Source organism: Diabrotica virgifera, chromosome 1 (assembly GCF_917563875.1).
Source record: "Diabrotica virgifera virgifera chromosome 1, PGI_DIABVI_V3a".
NCBI classification, from domain to species: Eukaryota; Metazoa; Arthropoda; class Insecta; order Coleoptera; family Chrysomelidae; genus Diabrotica; species Diabrotica virgifera.
The window spans coordinates 4,318,221-4,339,491 of NC_065443.1; the positions used below are offsets into that span (position 1 = coordinate 4,318,221).

The 21,271-nt window shown below is 31.9% G+C and overlaps 2 protein-coding genes across 7 annotated transcripts in view; both read left to right on the plus strand.

Moving 5' to 3' along the window:
• Positions 1-21,271, plus strand: part of LOC114335024 (prominin-like protein) — a 210,949-nt gene that overhangs the window by 14,152 nt on the left and 175,526 nt on the right. The window lies entirely within an intron of this gene.
• Positions 17,972-18,691, plus strand: LOC114334966 (general transcription factor II-I repeat domain-containing protein 2B-like). The gene has a single exon (XM_028285106.2). It carries the CDS (start codon positions 17,972-17,974, stop codon positions 18,689-18,691), a length of 720 nt encoding a protein of 239 aa, XP_028140907.2.

Sequence of the window (21,271 nt, forward strand, 5' to 3'; positions counted from 1 at the left end):
ATAAACATATGTCCGCAAACGCTTTGGTTCCGAGATACGGGATGTTGAATTTTTTCTTACAAACTGACGATTTCTTTATTGCTCTAAAACTGATTGAGATAGCAAATGAAATTTGGCAGGTTTTAAGAGGTAGTTAGGTGTAAGAAAAAATTCAACATCCTGTATCTCGGAAACGAAGCATTTGCAGACATGTTTATAAATCAAACGGTCATTATTTTTCATGCAAAATTACCCCTTAAAGTTTGTCGCACTTATTTAGACACACCCTGTATTGATGAAGAACATGGCTAGTTGTCAAAGTACCTAACTTTTTCATTGTTCAACATAAGTAAATGAGTCAAAAAGCAGAATTTTAAGAAAGGCGAAGGCTACAATTGAGTTTTAATTTCGATATTTTTTAAATGCTAGAATATTCCACAGGGTGTTAATAAATAAATAAATAAATAAATAGTTTATTTACGGCCAAAATACCATTTACAAAAATACCACATATCACAATAGGTATAGGTAGTATCACAATCATAAATACATATTAAAATATAGAACAATATCACTATATAAAGACTGAAAAATCAAAAATATATACATACATACATATATGCACATATACACACATATATACACACATATATTAAATACAATTTAGCATTTTTTTTTTCAATTTTTTCTTAAAACTAGGCAATGAACAGTCAAAAAAGTCAATATCGATATTATTGGCCCCCTTAGACATTCTTCCAATTGCTTTGTTCTGTGCATAATTGGTGCAATGAAAGTCTACAAAAAATAGTTCTTTACTACGAGTATTACATTGAGGAACTCTATATTTTATCTTCTCAAGAAGTGTTGAGCAATCAACCAATCCATTAGCAATATTATATAAGAAAACTAAATCAAGAAATGATCTTCTATTTTCCAGTGATGATAAATTTAATAAGTTGAGAATTTCACTATAATTGATGTTTTCAGATGGTATATTTAGTTTATATGCAATGAATCTTAGAAATTTTTTTTGGACTTTCTCTATATTATCGATGTGGCATCTGTAGTAGGGTGTCCATATGCAGCTTGAATATTCTAATATTGATCTAACTAATGCACAATAAACAGATTTAAGACAATTTATATTATTAAAATCAGAAACGAACTTTCAGGAAAAAACTCAGTATTATTGTTACACCCGGTATACAGTGACATTTACCTGTTCAGCAACACTATTACTACATCCATATCCTTAGAGAATAAGGCTTTAACATATTAAAAAAATAACTAAAATCGGACAACAGGTTTAGGAGATTCGAGAAATCAAAAATGACCCATTTTTAAGGTGTCCCGATTTTTTTGGCCAGGAGTGTATTTGTTTGAATGATATATGAGGACTATTCGAAAAATACTTTATTTCTTGGTTTGCAAATTTTGCAACTGTACAGGCCCCCTTTTTGTGTTCTTTCTCATACATTCTTTAATGTCTGTAACTTAAATATTACAGAAGCAGCACTACCTCTTCGTTTAATTAATTGTGTTTATATTTTTTTACATTTTGCTTATTAACTTCTCCAAGAAATTAACGCACAAACTTAAAAATTGGTCATTTTTAATGTCTCGAATTTCCTAAACCTGCTGTCCGATTGAAGTGATTTTTTTAATATGTTAGGTATAGCCTTATTCTTTAGCAATATCGCTATAATAATATTGTTGATAGACAGGTAAATTGTCATTGTATACCGGGTGTACCAATCAAACTGTGTTTCTTTCTCAAAGTTCACCACCCCATGTGGAATATTCTAGCATTTATAAAATACTGAAATTAAAAACCAACTATAGCCTCAAGTTTTCTTAACATTCTTTTGATTTATTCCCTTATATTGGATAATAAAAAAGTTAGTCACTTTAACAACTAGCCATGTTCTTCATCAATACAGGGTGTTTTTAAATAAGTGCGACCATCTTTAAGGGGCAATTCTGCTTGTAAGAATAATGACAGTTTGCTTTATAAACATATGTCCGCAAATGCTTCGTTTTCGAGATAGGGAGAGTTGAAATTTTTCTTACAAACTGACGATTTATTTATTGCTCTAAAACCGCTTAAGATATGCAAATGAAAGATGGTGGGACTTAAGAGGTAGTTATTGCGCATTTTTTTATATACATTTAGGAATTGAATATTCACCATTTTCGCGCATACGAGTGATATGACTCTTATGTACGCCAATGGTGAACATAAAATTCTTTTTACGAGGTAAAATTTTACCTCGTAAAACCCACCAAATTTCGGATGCATATCTCAGCCGGTTTTAGAGGAATCAATAGATAAATCGTCAATTTGTCAGAAAAATTTCAACGCCCTCTATCTTGGAAACGAAGCATTTGAGTTATCTTTTCAGTCAGAATTACCCCTTAAAGTTTGCCATATACTAAAATGTTAAAACGCCCAGGGCCTCGATTTTTGACCCTTCGCTTCGTTATCGAACGTATACGCTATGTATACGAAATAGATACGAAGCGAATAGGTTCGATAACGAAGCGAAGGGTCAAAAAAGCCCTGGGCCTCGATTTTTGACACTTGGCTTGTATTCGCTTCGTATACTAAACATATACGAAGCCAATACGTTCGATAACGAAGTGAAGGGTCAAAAATCGAGGCCCTGTATTGATGAAAAACAAGGCTAGTTGTTAAAGTACCTAACTTTTTTATTGTCCAACATAAGCGAATGAACCAAAAAACAGAATGTTAAGAAAACGTGAGGCTATAGTTGGGTTTTAATTTCAGTATTTTATAAATGCTAGAATATTTCACAGGGTGTGGTGAATGAGGAAGAAACACAGTTTGATGGGTACACCCGGTATACAATGACAATTTACCTGTCTAGCAACAATATTATTATAGCGGTATTGTTAAAGAATAAGGCTAAAAAATGTTGAAAAATCACTTAGATCGGACAATAGATTTAGGAAATTCGAGACATTAAAATGACCAATTTTTAAGGTAGTGCGTTAGTTTCTTAGAGAAGTGAAAAATCACATAAAAAAGTAAATTTTATTAGTTTTCTTTAATAGCTGTTTTTTTATTTCGAGTTTCACCAAACGTTAAGGCTATGGGTACATAATTCGCAAATATTTTACATGTATCCCTACTTTTTCTGTCTTCACACGGCAAATTACGTGTAGTAAAATTCACACTGGTATGGATATGTAAACATTACTAGAATGTCATTCTACTTGAAAATGTCATCATTAATTTAAAGAGATGGGTTTTGAATGTTCTTGGATAACTGTTATTTTTATAATTGCAAATTATTAATTCAGTTAATAAATGTGATAATTTTTTCACTAACTATGTATTCAGTGATTGTAATAATTTATTTGTACAACAAAGACTAATACTCAATCGAGAAAAGAGGAAAAGTGTAAAAGTGATTTTTTAATAATATATTGTTATGAAACGCTTACAATTTTGAACATCTTTAACAACAAAATACTTGGATCACAGAATATATTATCCTGATGTATTCTCTGCTTGGATCTTCCACAAATAATACACAATAAATAACTTTTTATTAAGTTCACGTCTTAAATCAATTATTTATCAAATACACTATATATCAATAATATTTAATCAATAACTCAACATATTCCCGATGCAATGTCAAATATTTAAAATTGTCACTGATTGTCAGCACGATTGTCAGTGTCTGACTAAAAATATATGCTGACAATATTATATTCGGCTGAGTGCGTTGTAAGACAAAGATAGATTTGGAAAATATTACCACGGCATTGTGTTCATTTTTTTCGAATCCTGAAAAAACCAATAAATATTTTTGAAAAATTTAAACGCAGAATGAAAGACTAAATTATTACCGAGGGCCGAAAGTCTCTTAGAATAAATAAAAAGTTTATTTTGAATGATACATTTGAAATTAAAAATCACACTCAATTTTCTCTTAGTTTTTCACCCCTGTAACTTATTAAAATAAACATTATAGAAGTTCTCGGGGACTTTCAGCCCTCGATAATAACGTAATCTTTCATTCTGCGTTTAAATTTTTCAAAAATACTTATTAGTTTTCTCAGGATTCGAAAAAAATGAATCCCCATTTGAATAGCATTGCAGCCGAAAATACGTACCGATCCTCTTAATCGAACCCATGGTATGTCGAACCCATAGTTTTAAAACTATAAAAGTAATTTTTTAAAACCGAAATTGGTCGACTCTTTCAGCCTTGGTACGACCTACTCTTCTGCAACAAGCACAAGCAGCATTGTCCTCAACATCGACACCGGAAACCGCTGATTCAAATCAAATCGTTGGTTGTTCCGAATTCACGAAGTTCTAGGCCTTTGTTCTGCTGATACACCTAATTATTTTATTATGTTTTCATTGTCAAGATTGATACTGTTCGCCGATTACCGTTTAGTGTTCTAATATGTAGGTAATTTTATTGTGTTGAGTAATTATAAATAATTACAAATGATGAAAGAAGTTATTAATATTAGCTGCGATGCGATGATGTATGACATATAGTAGGTAACTGTTTTTAACTTAATCGTAAGACAACATGTTCTTGTATTGTTAGTTTGGAATGCATTGATGCATTGTTTATAAAACTGTAACCGTTTTGAAATAAATATAATACAGGTTGACTCACAATCGTTTAAAGGTGTCCTTCAACAACATAGCTGTCATTTCCCCATTTATTTTAAAAATAAAATATGCAGTTATTTGATACTTCCGTCGTTGTTTTTGATGTCTTTCCTATGATAGAACCTTCTACAATAGACCATATTAAAGACATACTTACGTATGTAATATAAAAGATTTTTTATATAAGCATTTATTAACAATCAGAATTACACATTCTATAAGTTAATTTGATAACAAGTACATAACTTATTATTATAATCATCATCATTCTCTCTGCCTTATCCCTATGCGGGGTCGGCTTCCCTAATTGCATTTCTCCACACAATTAAATCTTGGGTCATATCAATGTTAATCCCTTTTACCAACATGTTCTGCCTTATCGTCTCCTCCCAGGTCTTCTTTGGTCTTCCTCTCCTACTCCTTCCAGGAATCTGCACTTCAGCTATTCTTCGTATTGGGTGATTAACGTCTCGACGTTGAACATGACCAAACCATCTTAACCTATGCTCTCTCATTTTGGCATCAAATGGTGTCACACCTAGACTTCCCCTAATGTACTCATTTCTAATTTTATCCTTCTTTGTCACTCCACTCATCCATCTAAGCATTCTCATTTCCGCCACATACATTCGTTGTTCCTCTTTCTTTTTCACTGCCCAATATTCAGTTCTGTACAACATAGCCGGTCTTGTGGCTGTTTTATAGAATTTTCCCTTCAGCTTCATTGGAATTTTTTCTGTCATACAACACACCACTCGCTTCTTTCCACTTCATCCATCCAGTCCTAATTCTACTGCATGCATCTCCATCTATTTCTCCATTACTCTGTAATACCGATCCTAGGTACTTAAAACTATTGCTTTTCACAATCATTTCACCATTAAAAGATACCATTTTATTTGTAGTAACTCCATCTTTAAATGAACATTCCAAATACTCTGTTTTTGTCCTATTAAGTTTTAAACCTTTTTCCTCCAGAGCTTGTCTCCACTGTTCCAGTTTTTGTTCTAAGTCTCTTTCACTATTTCCTACTAACACGACATCATCAGCATGCATTAAGCACCATGGAATGTTACCCTGTAGTTTCGCTGTTATCTGGTCCAAAACTAATAAGAATAAAAATACGGACTAAGCACAGAGCCTTGGTGCTATCCTACTTTCACATGAAATTTATCAGTCTCTCCCACACCTGTCCTAACACTAATCGTTACTCCCTCATACATATCTTTCACGATCTTTACATATTCACCAGGGACTCCTTTCTTATTGAGTGCCCACCACAGAATCTCTCGAGGGACTCTATCATATGCTTTCTCAAGATCAATGAATACCATATGAGCGTTTGTTTCTTTACTCCTGTATTTTTCCATCAACTGCCTTATAATGAAAATTGCATCTGTTGTTGATCTGCCCTGCATAAAGCCAAATTGATTCTCGGATATTTCGGTCTCTGTCTCTTCACGTATCCGTCTATCAATTACTCTTTCCCATATTTTCATGGTGTGGCTAAGCAGTTTTATAGCCCTGTAGTTTGTACATTGTTGTATATCTCCCTTGTTTTTTATACTGCTTCTCCCTTCGTCTGGCATTTGTCCAACTTCCATAATTCTATTAAATAGACCTGCTAGCCACCTTGTTCCTGTCTTTCCCAATGCTCTCCATACTTCGCCAGGAATATCTTATATTATAACCAGGAATAACTTATTATTATAATATTATACACTAATATGGTGTTATGAGGTACATCACCCAGCGGTTTCACCTCGGTTTCAGCGAAGATCTTTGGGCCATAATCTTCGCAATCTTCTGTTGTTTAGTGGCTGCAGTAGGCAGTAGTGGTTGGCCGCCCCAACCAATATTAATTGGTTGGGGCGGCCTTCCAATTTCTTATGGTGTTTGTTGGTTCTTTCTTGAATCACTATGCTAACGGGATGGTTGGTTAGGTCTCTATGATGCATTTGGCTGGAACTGTACCACGGGGCATTGGCGATGGCGCGTAGAATTTTTGATCGAGTTTTTTGGATTATTTTTGTATCTGATTGCTGACACAACTGCATAGTTCGATTCCGTACGTCTATATAGGTCTGATGACTGTTTTATAAATGAGAAGTTTGTTCTCGATTGAGAGTCGAGATTTCCGACCTATAAGCCAAGTAATTTCTTTCACTCTCAACTCAGTTTGTTTCTTCTTCTTTAAAATGTATTGTTTCCAGTTTAATTTAGAATCAAGATGAAACCCCAGGTATTTGACGATATTCTGTTAGAGTATATTGACTTGATTAAGGCTAATATTTGGGAATTTGTCTTTCCTTAGTGTGAAAGTTATATATGTTGACTTAGTTTCATTAGCCTTTATCAATATAAAAGATAATACCATAAAAAACATGTCATACAGGGTGTCTGCGTAACTTTGCACCATATGGGAAACTTTTTTAATATCAATTTTACGAAAAAAGTCATTCTTTATAAAGTGCTCTGCATAGTCTAAAACCTAAGATGCAATCATCAGATATCAAATTTTGTCAACAGTATACGAGGTATGTCAAAAAATATTAATTTCGCTCAAGAGCAAACTACCTTTATATTTCAAAAAATCAAAAAAATTTATTATGAAAAGTTATTTGTAATTAAAAACCATATTCAAATATGCAATAACAGCCTTCTAAGTGAAAAAAAAAAATTTCTGAGATTTTCCTAAATTACCGATTCCGAACATCATTTTTATTTATTAGACATGTAATAACTCTTTTATTAATAATTTTAGGAAAAAAACTTATTCTTCATAAAAATCTGTGCATGGTCTAAACCTCAAGATAAAACCATCAGTTTTCCAAGTTTGTTAATTTTATACCAGGTGTGTCAAATAATATGAATTTAGAAAGAATATACATAGAAAGAATTCTTTCTAAATTCATATTATTTGATACACCTCGTATAAAATTAACAAACTTGGGTAACTGATGGTTGCATCTTGAGGTTTAGACCATGCACAGATTTTATGAAGAATACCTTTTTTTCCTAAAATTATTAATAAAAGAGTTATTACAGCTCTAATAAATAAAAATGATGTTCGGAATCAGTAATTTAGGAAAATCTCAGAAATTTTTTTTCTCGTAGATGGCTGTTATTGCATATTTGAATATGGTTTTTAATTACAAATAACTTTTCATAATAAATTTTTTTGATTTTTTGAAATATAAAGGTAGTTTGCTCTTGAGCGAAATTAATATTTTTTGACATACCTCGTATACTGTTGACAAAATTTGATATCTGATGATTGCACCTTAGGTTTTAGACTATGCAGAGCACTTTATAAAGAATGACTTTTTTTCGTAAAATTGATATTAAAAAAGTTTCCCATATGGTGCAAAGCTACGCAGACACCCTGTATAATATGCAACAAGTTTACTTAATTTTCCTACCTAGAGTGTCTATTTATGAGAAATTTTAGATAAAAAATTCGAACAATGACATCGCGTTCATTAAATAGTCTGAAACAACTTGTAAACACTGGTTTTACAAATTCTACAAAAATGAATCACCGACCATCTATAAATAATTAATTCATCACAATTAGGGCCGGTTGTTCGAACGCTAATCAACAATGATCATTATCAAATTATTAATTACTGTCAATGTCAATTGTTAAAACATAATTATTGACAATTCTAAGACTATAATGAATTAGTATAACAATAATTATTAACATAATTAATAATAAATCTCATAATTGTAATTAATTATGTTTTCAGCAACCCAAACAAAGTTGACGTTGACAGTTTTGGTGACAGTAATTAAATATTTAATAATGATCATTGTTGATTAGCGTTCGAACAACCGGCCCTTAAATAGTGTTTGTGATTTCCAAAATAAATATTGATAGAAACACAGTAATGATAAAATACTTATGAGTATTGGTATTTCTTTTTATAAAATACCAATGGTAGATAGAAGCTGGAAACTGAAAGACCAAGGGAAGATAAAGAGAGAGATGAGAGGACCAGGTCATGAAGGACATAAAAATCCTGAAAATGAGAATCTGGTGAGAACTATGCACATATCGAAATGAGTGGAAGAAAATTGTAACGAAAGCCAAGTCATACAACAAACTTTGACAATACACAAGAAGAATTCGGAGTGGTTAAATTTAGTCATTTAAATAAGGGCTAAATAAATAATAGTAGGATTTGATTACCAATTTTTGTAAACCGATGACACAAACTTGGACAGCAGAAACAAGTCAAAGTTTTCAATTTAAAGAAATATATAATAATATGTAATAGGGGAGTGCATTTAGATTTTCACTTCGGAAAAAATCAAACAAGATAAAACTTTTTTTAATTTCATGAAGAAATGTTTAATAAACAACATATCAAAAAGTTCTACTCGAGAAGTGGGTGCTTCATTTTTTATTAAACAAATGAACAGCGAAGTTAGATATTTCTTTAAAGAACTCCGAAAATATAACTTTTAGAAAAAAACTGACTTTTGGATATGAAAGAAGATGATATAAGCTATCTTACGGTTGTAATAAAAATAAATAAAATGTATGGACATAAGTACGGTGTGGGCGGAAATTGAGCCTAACATGAATTTTGTTTAAAAATGATTTAAAAATGTATAACTAATACAATATTACTTATAAAACTCTCAAATTTGCACAATTTACCTCTCAATCACCTTACTAACCGATGTTTCATTAAACAAAAATCTCAAAAATTTAATTCAAATAATACGATGTCTCAAAAAATGTAATTTTTTAAAACTTCGTAGTTTTACAGAATTCCCACCACTTTAAGACGGTATTACTTAAGTTTAAATAAATCTAATACAATTTTTTTGCTATTTTTTTAAAGTTTGGGATATAATCTTAAAAAAACACTGAAATATTTTAGTTTAAAAATGAAATAAACAATTTCTTTTTGAGAAAACTAAGAAAGATAACAAAAATGTAATACAAAAACCGAAAATTACCAGCTGAAAAAATGTATATACACTAATATACAGAGTGATCAAAACTTTTTTCTGTAAAACTTACCTAAAATACATTTAATAATAAGCTTCAACAATAATAAATGTTCAACAAAAAAAATTTTTTTTAGCTCTTATACAGTATGTCTGCGTAACTTGGAACCTATTGATAACTTTTTTAATATCAGTTTTACGAAAAAAAGTTATTCCTTATAAAATACTCTGCATCGTATATAACATAAGATGCAACCAGCAAATATCAAATTTTGTTAATTTTGTACGAGGTATGTCAAAAAATATGAATTTCATTCAAGAGTAATTATTTCACAATATCGAAAATTGTTATAAAGAAAAGTTGTATGGAATTAAAAACTATGTTCCAATATGTAATTATATCCTTCTAATCGAAAGTTTGTTTTTTTTTTAAATATTCTTTCTAATACATTTTAATTTTTAATATTATTGTGAAAATTAATTGTTTATCTTTTTTTAAGAATGAAATTTCATATTTGTTTGATTGGATTCTACTTGTTTTTCATTTAAATATCCGCCATTTTGGATCCGCCATTTTGAAATTTAAATTTTTAAACTTTAATTCAGATTCAACAATTTGTTAAAAATAAAGACAATAAATGTGTTAGAAAAACGTTCTTTTTTATGTTCTTTTTAGAAAATCCGCATTTTGGATCCGCCATTTTATAGTTTAAAATGTTAACATTTAAGTTAGGTTTATCAAAGCTCTCAAAAATAAATATATGTAGAAATAAATATATTTTGTAAAGAAATTATGATTTTACAACTATTTTTTAAGTTATCCGCCATTTTCGATCTGCCATTTTATAATTTAAATTATCAAAATTTGATTCAGGTTCAGCAACCTCTCAAAAATATCCACATATATTATGTAAACAAACACGTTTTATAAAAAAAATTCGGATTTTACAACTACTTTTTAAGGATTTTTAGGAAAAAATCCGCCATTTTGAATCCGCCATTTTGAATTTACAAATTGTAATGTCAGATTCGGGTTCAGCATAATCAAAACTAAAATAAAAATATTTTTTATCAAAATAAAATGTTGAATTCACCCATATTCTTAACATTATTTACACAAAACTATTGTTATTGTTTAAACAATTGATAAACAATTAGCGGCGAAAGTTGTGAGTAGAACTTTTTACTTTAACATATTTATAAACTAACAAAAAAAGTTTTAGAAAAATATAACCTTGTTTGATTTTTTCCGAAACATTGTATCTTTTCGTTCTAATTGCACTCCCCTATAATATTAAATTAAAAACCTTATTGGGACCATTTTTCTGGTCACACCTCCCTGGCTTCTAAAAATGCAAGCCAAGCGGACGCTGGAGCAACAGAAGATGAGGGAATTCTGTGATTTGCAATTCACATCCCATCTGTCCAGAGCGCAAAAATTCCAACGAAAAATGGACCTTAATGGAGGTGTAATCAGAAAAATGGTTCCAATAAGGTTTTTAATCTAATGCTATTTTATATTTTATTAAATTTAAAAGTTTGACAGATGTCGTTAGCATATGTCGCTATCACACCCAGGCCATTTCGTTAGTTGCAATTCAAGGCTAGTGGTCTGGATTATTTCAGTTTGGTTTAGAGATAGCTACATATGCATTCTCTGATGAAAAACTAGCGAGTTTTGAAACCGTTCGGTTAGAGTGCTTGTAGCGCTCTCTAAACGAACTGAAATATAAAACGGCCTTGGCTTCGTGTTGCAACGAAATGAAAATTGTTATTAATTTTTATTTGACAGAAGAATATATCAAAAGAGTGAGTCACAAAAAAGTACTTTTTGAGTAATATTTAATTTTCTATTTTTTCAAACACGTTCTATTAATTGATTTTTTGTTGTAGTGTAATTACATATTTATCTTTTTTCTACATCTTCTTATAATTCACATATTCGCAGATCATTGAACCTTCTATTGTTACTTTCAGGAATAATGATTAGTACACGTGTCACGCATGTCGTGGTACGTGACGACAGGTGGGATCGGTCACTTTAACAATATAAGTGCATGGCAAACAGTTGTGGGGTGCCGGGAGCTCCTTCTGTTATATTGTGTATTATTAAAAAGTCACAATATGATGACTATATTCCAAGAAAACCGTTGTTTTGTTGACAGTAAACGAGAATTGTATCCTTACAAGACGAGATAAAATTTTTTTGTTGATATATTAGTTTTGTTGTGTAAAATGTGGATTTTTTTAAATATCTTTAAATTGAAGCCTCAAAAAAATCGATTGCGATCTGCTAAATACCAGGGCTGTCCAGAAATTTGGTTACGTTTTGATCTGGAGCCGCTAGGGGCGGGGCTAGCGCGGCCATCTTACCATCGTGGCGTTCGTCCGTTTAGTAGCTAGTAAGCTAGTTTACTGCTAGTAGCTGTCCAGCTGTGCTAGCGCGAAGACATCGTCTTTTCTCTTTATTTTACAACAGCTGTTTGAAATGTGTGCTGAGACCAATGTGCACGATAATGAATGAAGTGGTCGGCCAATACTCCGGTCAACTTACACATCCGAGGCTACAAAAATTACCATCAAGCTGAAAATTGGCAGGATTGTTCAAAATACCATCATAAATGAAATCTAAAAAGTCCTCATAAATCCGAGCCGAGCTAAAAAATTTACGCGGGGTCAAAGGTCACAAAATATAGTTTTTAGCGATTTTCAGCGAAACGGTTAGTTTTATCATAAAATTAGTTCTAACAAAAAATGTACAATAGATTAGATAATTATCTATAAAAAATGTTCTATTACTTTTTTTTCGTAAGAGCCACCCTTTTTGAGATACAACGATTCAAAAAGTTGTAATCGTCATAATATGCGCACACGTTTTCACACCACATTTGAGGTAGTGTACTTAGAGCGTTTATTTAACGTTGTTTCCCCAGTAGGCCTATTCCACAGATCTGTTATGATTCTGTTTAATTTGAAGCTATTGAACAATTGATATTGGCAAGGGTTAAAAATGATAAAACTTATAAAATGCAATATAAATTAAAAAAACGGAAATTTATCCAACTGGTTCATAATTTTCTAATACTTCTGCTTCCCCTTCTTCTTGTTCTTCTTCACCTTCTAGTTCTTCTTCTTCTTCTTGTTCTTGTTCATCCTGGGTGCAAGTAAATTGCCCCAATAATGACACATCGCATGGCTCCTCGATAGAACCAAATGAATCCTCAATTGTTGGTGATTCAACATTGGAGCACGACCGGTTTTGACAATTATTAGTGTATGCTACCGAACAAAACAGTCCAACTTTTTTGCAACCACATTTAGCGCTACATCCCTTTTTACAGTTGCCAAAAAATTGAGTTCAGGAGTTTTTCCGGCGCAGGTGGGAGTAAAGTTTGAATTGGTTCTAATGAACTGTCGACTAATTTCCATCCCCAGTCTTTTGGATCTAGCTGATAACCAAGCCACACTTAAACTTGGTAATATACCCGAAAAAGATGTTGATGAGCAGCCGCTGAGGTTGAAGGAAGACAAGATAATTGCACTTGTTTTTTATTTCGAGTATTTTTAAAGAAACATGCATATCGAAACTTATCTAAGCACATAGTTTTTTAGGCACTCCATGCATAGAGAGAAGAAAGCTAATTTCGTTGGAAATAACTTCTTGTGGAGTTGAATTAGTTTTTTAAAAAACTTCAGCACATTCAAGTAAAATTAGGTTTAACACGTATTTTCACTCCGGAGTAGTACTCAAGACCAATTAATACCTCGAGGGTGTCTTCTACCTGAAGGATTTCGCCACCCAGAAAGATATCGGTGTAATTTGCATAATAGTAAACAAACTAAATTTGCATAAAGTTTATTGTATATTGAAATGTTTATTAGTACTTAGCAATAAACATTTTGCCTAGAAAGTTGGCTTTCATTATTATGTTTAAACCCTTTTGAGAAAAGATTAGATTAGCCGACATACCGATAGAACGTGTTTATTAAGACAAAACCCATCTTTACAAATTGAATAAGACGCATAAGTAAGAAGAATTATTATAAGTTAATACATTGTTATATCAATTAACTATTTTTGTTGTGAATAAGCCGTAAAATTGAAATAATAATTCTTATTATTTTCGCGTTACATTCACCTTGTAAAGATTTTTTTGTTGGCACTGTAATAAAGCTTATACATTGCATCCCTAGGTAGACCGCAAGCTGTAATATTTATAATATCTTATATTATTATGTGTAATATAAGTTAAGTTGACCGATAGAATATTATGTTTACTTGTATTACAACTTCACCAATGTATATACGTGGTGTAAATACTAATACATATTACGACGATTAGATCTCTTTCAACTATTTGAATAATATCTCAAAAACGGTGGCTCTTACGAAAAAAAAGTAATAAGTTATTTTTTTATAGATAATTATCTAATCTACATTTTTTGTTAGAACTAATTTTATGATAAAACTTACCGTTTCGCTGAAAATCGCTAAACACCATATTTGGTGACATTTGACTCCGCGTAAATTTTTTAGCTCGGGTCGGATTTATGAGGACTTTTTAGATTTCATTTATGATGGTATTTTGAACAATCCTGCAAATTTTCAGCTTGATGGTAATTATTGTACCTCACTCCTATTTTTGAGTAACTAGACCCGTCTACAAGCATTGTGACTAATGAACTTGTCACTTAATTCAAGTGGGAGGTGTTTCCTTATTCGTCGTATAGTCCGGATCTTGCACCTATCGACTACCATCTGTTTCGAGCAATGAAGCTTCGAGCTTTGTACCATTTCCTCCCTACAGGGTGTCTCAAACTTTTTTTCCAGTTAAAACACATGTTAAAGAATAAAACCGTCTATTTTCTTTGTTTCTAAAGATATCAGGGACATTCAAAAAACAAAATGTTCACAAAACATAAGACTACAATACGATTTCGATGTATATCCACAATTATACCTGGTCCTCCCTACAGGGTGTCTCAAACTTAACATAAAAACATTTCTTTTCTTCCACCCGGTATACATACAAAAAAGAAGTTTGAGTAAATATTTGTCCAACTGTGCAAATACCAAAGAAAAATCTTCATAATAAAAAAAAATTAGCGGAATTCGTAAATTTGTTCGCGAAAAAATCAACTATACAAAATGAGCATAATTTTAAGTCATGCATAACTTTTGAAAATATGTGTATTTCTTTATCGTACCTCGTATATCATTTTTTCGAATAAAAATATTTCCTATTATAATAGTTTACAACATGCACCTACTTTCATTAACAACTCTTTCACAAGGTATTTTATAATAAAAATGTTATTGAAAAACTATCTGTGCTACAAAAATAAACTAGATAAAAATAATAAACAAATCTATCAGTGTTTATTTTACTTGGGTGACCTCCAAGTTGTAAAATGAATTTTTATAGTATTCATTTCAATAAAAATTAATTGGATAGCTGGAAAAATAAATCATTTTTAATTAAAAAGTTGCAAAACAAACTGTATAATGTACGGGTCTTTTGAAAAAAGTTATTATTATTATTATTATAAAGCATATCAGGTCAGATACAAAGAAAAGTATTGCAAAACTAATGACAATTAGTCCTGTAAATGAAATATACTATAGGAAAAGTCAAACAATAAGGAAAGCACGTAATTTTCTCCTTGTTGCCATATTCTAAATTTGAAAAAATATATAGGGAATGGAATAATGAGATTTTTTTGACATGCCATCGTATTGTAGTCTTATGTTTTGTGAACAGTTTGCTTTTTGACAACTTTTTGATACTTTTTGACAACTATTTAAAAATTTTGTTTTCGTTTTAAGGTCTTTGTTGAAGATTTTGCGGTATGCTTAACATCTGGGATCAGGTTGTTGATTATCTGCAGTTAGCCCAATAAATGACCGTTTTGGAGTGTAATTTTCAGGGGCAACTCCGAATTGCATGAAAATTTGGATTTCGGTTCTACTTACCTTCCACTTCAAAGCTGAATTTGTGCCGTTGGTTGCTTGTACTTGGGGGGTGACAGTCACCCCTTCTCAAGGGTGAAAAACGCGTGTTTAAAATAAGTCCGGAAATGGATAAATTGACAGATTATAAGCAACTTTCGCTCTATAAAGTTTTTTACGTAAGTCAATACTTTCCGAGTTATGTATTTGCGATTGAACATGTTGATTTTTCGACAAATAAATTACGTTTTCAGACCGTTTTTCACAAATAACTCTAAAAGTGAATATTTTATCGAAAAAAATATTCTTAGAAAAAGTGTAGCTTATAAAAAAAAACGAAAAAATGGTGTATCACTAAAGTCTATAAATTGAGTAAAAGCAAAGTTGTAGCTCATGAAAACTACGTTCTTATTCGTTTAATTCCAAATCAAATAATTCAACGCGAAATCACCGAAAAATTAAGCACTTTTCGGGAAAAGCTTATTAACATTTTTAAAGTATCTAAAAAAGCTTTATATTTGTTTTTTACAAAAGTTCCTAGCTTCAAAAATAAACGAGTTACACTGAAAAAAAGTTTACCCCTTTTTTTGGTAAAAAAATCGTAAGAACCTCCCTTTACTTAGCACCCTAAATAAAATTAAATATTACCGCTTTACCATTTATTTTAACTGTATGTGTATTGTTTATATGATCTGTAAGTTTACCTTGGTTTGAAGTGTTTCTTTTTGAAAAAATTTTGTTTTACAGTAAAAAAACTTTTTCTAAAAATTCTTGAAAAATTTGCTTTTTTCAAAATAACTTAAAAAGTGTTAGTGATAAGAAAAATCTTAAAGAGTAAAAAAATGTAGGTTTTGCTGTTATAAATATGCTAGTTTCATTTTGTTTTTAGTAAGACAAAAATTGGTTAAGATATGGCTGTTTAAAATTTGCAGACACTCGTGATTAGTGACCCGTTCAAGCTTTTTCAACTATAACCCTTTAAAAAATACGCACTTTAAACCGGTGAGACTGACAGATCATATAAAAAATAGATAAGTAAGTAAATTGTTTGATAAGCGGTAGCGGTTAATTTCATTTGGGGAGCTAAACACGATGAGATTTTCAGAATTTTTTTTCCAAAAAAAAAGAGGGCCAACTTTATTTTGAGCGTAACTCGCTTATATTTAAAGCTAGAAACTTTTATAAACAATCAGAATGAAGCTTTTTATAATCACATTAAAAAAGTTTGAATGGGTTTTTCCCGAAAAGTGCTTAATTTTTCGGTGATTTCACCTTGAAATATTCGATTTGGAATTAGACGAATAAGAACGTATTTTTCATGAGCTGCAACTTTGTTTTTACTCGATTGAGAGACTTTACTGATACACCATTTTTTTCGGTGTTTTATAAGCTACACTTGTGCTAAGGATATTTTTTTCGATCAAATATTTACTTTTTGAGTTATTTGCGAAAAACCGTCTGAAAACGTAGTTTTTGTTGACGAAAAATAAAATTTTCAATCGCAAATAACTCGAAAAGTACTGACTCACGTCAAAAACTCTATAGGTATATAACAAAAGTTGCTTAAAATCAGTCAATTTATCCATTTCCGGTCTTATCTTGGACGTATGTTTTTTCGCCCCCGAGAAGGGGTGACTGACACCCCCCAAGTAAAAGCAACCAACGGCACAATTTCAACTTTGAAGTAGACGCTAAGTAGAACCTAAATCCAAATTTTCATGCAATTCGGAGTTGCCCCTGAAATTTACACGGTATCGCCGTATTTCCCGTTCATTTATTGGGCTAGGCCAGAGGTCGGCAACCTGCGACTCGCGAGCCGCATGCGGCTCTTTGGATGTGAAGCTGCGGCTCTTTAGTTTTCCACATGCAAATATTATTTATTTTACCAAAAAAATATTTAAAAAGCCTTCTGAATCGATTAACGAGGATTAATCTGGCAAGCTTCGAGGTATCACTAGAAATTACAAAAAAAAAGGAAAACCATTCACAAATGGTGAGTATATCAAAGACTGATTCATAAGTGCATCTGAAGAACTATTTCGTGATTTCAAAAACAAACCAGAAATCTTGAAAAAAATCAAAGATTGGCCACTATCCGCTAAAACAGTATAAGTACAGCTAAAATGTCTTCAAATGTAACATATTTGTTAAACACGGCACAGGTTGCCCTTTTTGTCAGGTATGTTTTTCCAAGGTCCCAAATAAGAACTTCTGGGATTGCTACCGCTCTCGGGACAAACTAGAGGGGAAGATATAGCGAATGCCGTGCAAAGATACCCCAAAGACAATGAGACGTTTTAATTGCAACTAATGGAGCCAGAAGTATGACAGGAAAAAATAAAGGGGCAAAAATAATTCTTCAAAGCAAAATAAATCACGAAATTCTTACGTTTCACTGCATAATACACCAAGAAATGCTTTGTGCCCAAACAGTTCCAGCCGAAATAGTTGGGATCATAAATTTGACGATCAAGATTGTTAATAGAATCTTGTCAAAAGCACTCTACCATCGTCAGTTTAAAGAATTCTTAAACGAAATAGAGGCTCAGTATTCCGACCTCCTTCTTCACAATAAAGTGCGATGGCTTTCCAAAGGTAAGGTGTTGAAACGTTTTACTTTGTGCTTGAATGAAATAAATACATTTCTAAATGAAAAAGGCATTAATCACCCTGAATTAGGGAATGACAAATGGCTGCAAAAATTTTACTTTGTGGTGGATATCACAGCGAAATTAAATGAGCTGTATCTAAAACTACAAGGAAAGGGAAACCCAGCCTATGTTTTGGTGGAAGAATTGGTTTGTTTTGAAGAAAAATTAATTCTTTTTGCAGAAGATATTCAGAGCGGTAAATTACTTCATTTTCAATGTCTAAAGCAATATCGCGATAAAACCAGTGCAACTGTTGACACGAATTACTTCAGCACAGTTACAAAAAAAATTAAAGATATGTTTTCTGGCCGATTTGAACAATTCCAAACCAACAAAACCACTCTAGCATTCATAGTTAATCCTCTCAACCCAAACAGTACCGAAATCCACGTTGAGCCATTTGGAGTTGATACTGGATCTTTAGAAATGCAATTGATCGATTTAAAAAGTAAAGCTTTGTGGAGTGAAAAATTTACAGAATAAAAAGCAAGTTGGAAGAGTTGGAGGACTCGACGCATGGAATAGTCTTCCAGATTGCTACAGTGAGGTGAAAAGGTTGGCATTTGGAGTGCTAACTATCTTCGGATCGACATATTCTTGCGAGCAAACGTTCGCTTGCATGAACATGAACATAATTAAAAGTAAACTAAGAAGCCAACTAACAAATGAAAATTTGAAGTCGTGTTTGAAACTTAAAACAATAAGTTATGAGCCAGATTTATCCAAACTTCCTAAAACCAAGCAAAGCCGATGCTCCCATTGAGATTATTTGCTCAATTACTTGAGACAATGATTTGGGACAATGTCATTGAAGTACAAGTTAGTGTTGTAAGTGAATACTTAATTGTTTTAATTTTTTACATGAATGAAGGAAAAATGTATGAATATATAATATGTGAAAAACACCATACATATGAATAAATAGATGTAATTTTTTTTATCAAAGAACTTTATTTATGCGAGTACCATTTATTCTTAACAAAAAAAAATTGTGGCTCTTTACAAACTTTGAAATTTTGTAAATTGTAATTTTTGACTCTTCCGACTCAAAAGGTTGCCGACCCCTGGGCTAGGCTAGATATCTTTAGAACCAAAGAGAATAGACGGTTTTATTCTTTAATATGCGTTTTAACTGGAAACAAAAAAGTTTGAGACACCCTGCAGGGAGAAAATTGTACAAAGCTGGGTATACATCGAAATTATGTTGTAGTCTTATATTTTGTGAACATTTAATTTTTTTCTTCAACTTCAACGCCGTCTCTTAGCTCCGCATCGTCATCAAAGCGCTGCGTTCCAAACCAAGTCTTCTTTGCTCCAAACAGGTGGTAGTCGCTAGATGCAAGATCCGGACTATACGACGGATGAGGAAACACCTCTCACTTGAAATTAAATACCCAGAAAGCTAACGGGAAGTAAATGGGGTGCATGTACTGGCGTCTTAAGAACAACGGCGCAGGCATTGTGTTTCTCAACTGCTGAATATGCATAATATGCTGAATATGCCCGTTTGGTGCAGGTCTGCCCACAGCAAACAAGTTGATACTGCGCTAACTGAGACATGCAGGATAGTAACGGGGTGCATCAAACCAACGCCACTCTCAAATATAGATGAAGCAGCAGGTTTCTGCAGAGCCCTCAACACGCAGAGGGATTGCAGAGCACATAGAGAAAATTAAACAGGTACCTGACGAGCGGCATGCCCTATACAAAGCTCGAACACCACGAAAGCGACTAAAATCCAAGAAAAGCTTCCTTGGAACAGTGCAGGATGAACTGCCTGAGTATGTTCCTCTTCCTCAGGTTAAATGTACCTGCCAGGCTCTACTCTAGACTTTAAAATAGTCCATTCTTTCACGGTTTTTGCTCTAGATTTTAAAGAACCGCTTGGATTGACATGAAATTTAGCATACGTATAGCTTACATGTCAAAGAAAAAAAGTGAGATTGTGCCGATGTGTGCTTTTGCCCTGGGGGTGACTTTCACCCCCTTTTGGAGGTGAAAAAATATATGTCCAAAATAAGTCCGGAAATGGGTAAACTGACTAATTTTAAGTAACTTTTGTTCTATAGAGCTTTTTCGCCAAGTCAACACTTTTCGAGTTATTTGCGAGTGAATATGTTCATTTTTCAACAAAATAACCACATTTTTAGACGGTTTTTCGCAAATAATTCAAAAAGTAAGTGTTTTGTCGAAAAAACGTTCTTAGCAAAAATATAGCCTACAAAAAAAGTAAAAATAATGGTGTACGCGTTAGGTCTCTGAATCTCGTAGAACCAGAGTTATAGCCTATGAAAAATAGATTCATATTCACCAAATTTCAAATAGAATATGTCGACGTGAAATATCCAAAAAATTAAGCACTTTTTGGGGAAAACCCTATTATAACTTTTTTAAAGTGTTTAGAAAAAGCTTTATTTCTGTTTTTACAAACAGTTTCTAGCATTAAATTTAAGCAAGTTATGCTTAAAATAAAGTTGGTCCCTTTTGTTTTTGCAAAAAAAGAATCGGGAAAATCACCCCCTAATTAGCAACTTAAATGAAATTAATCGTCACCGCTCCACAAATTATTTTACTTATGTTTTGTTTATATGATCTGTAAGTTTCATCGATTCAAACTGCTGATTTTTGAAAAAATTTGGTTTCAAAATAAAATTTTTAAAAATTTAAATTTTGAAAAATATACTTTTTTTCAAAATAACTTAAAAATTGTTAGAGATACCAAAAATCTCGAAAAACAAAAAAAGTCAGATTTGCTTTTCTGAATATCATGTATTTTTTTGTTTTTCTGTTAGACAAAAATTGATTAAGATTTGGTGTTTCTAAATTTGCATACATTCGTTGTCAGTGACTTGTTCAACCCCTTTTAACTACAGGCCTTTCAATAATAAGGACTTTGAACCGATGAAACTTACAGATCATATAAACAATATATACACGAGTCAAGAAAGTTGTGAAGTCGTAACGATTAAGTTCATTTAAGATACTAATTAGGGGGTGATTTTCTCGATTTTTTTACCAAAACCAAAAAAGACTAACTTTATTTTGAGCGTAACTTGTTTAATT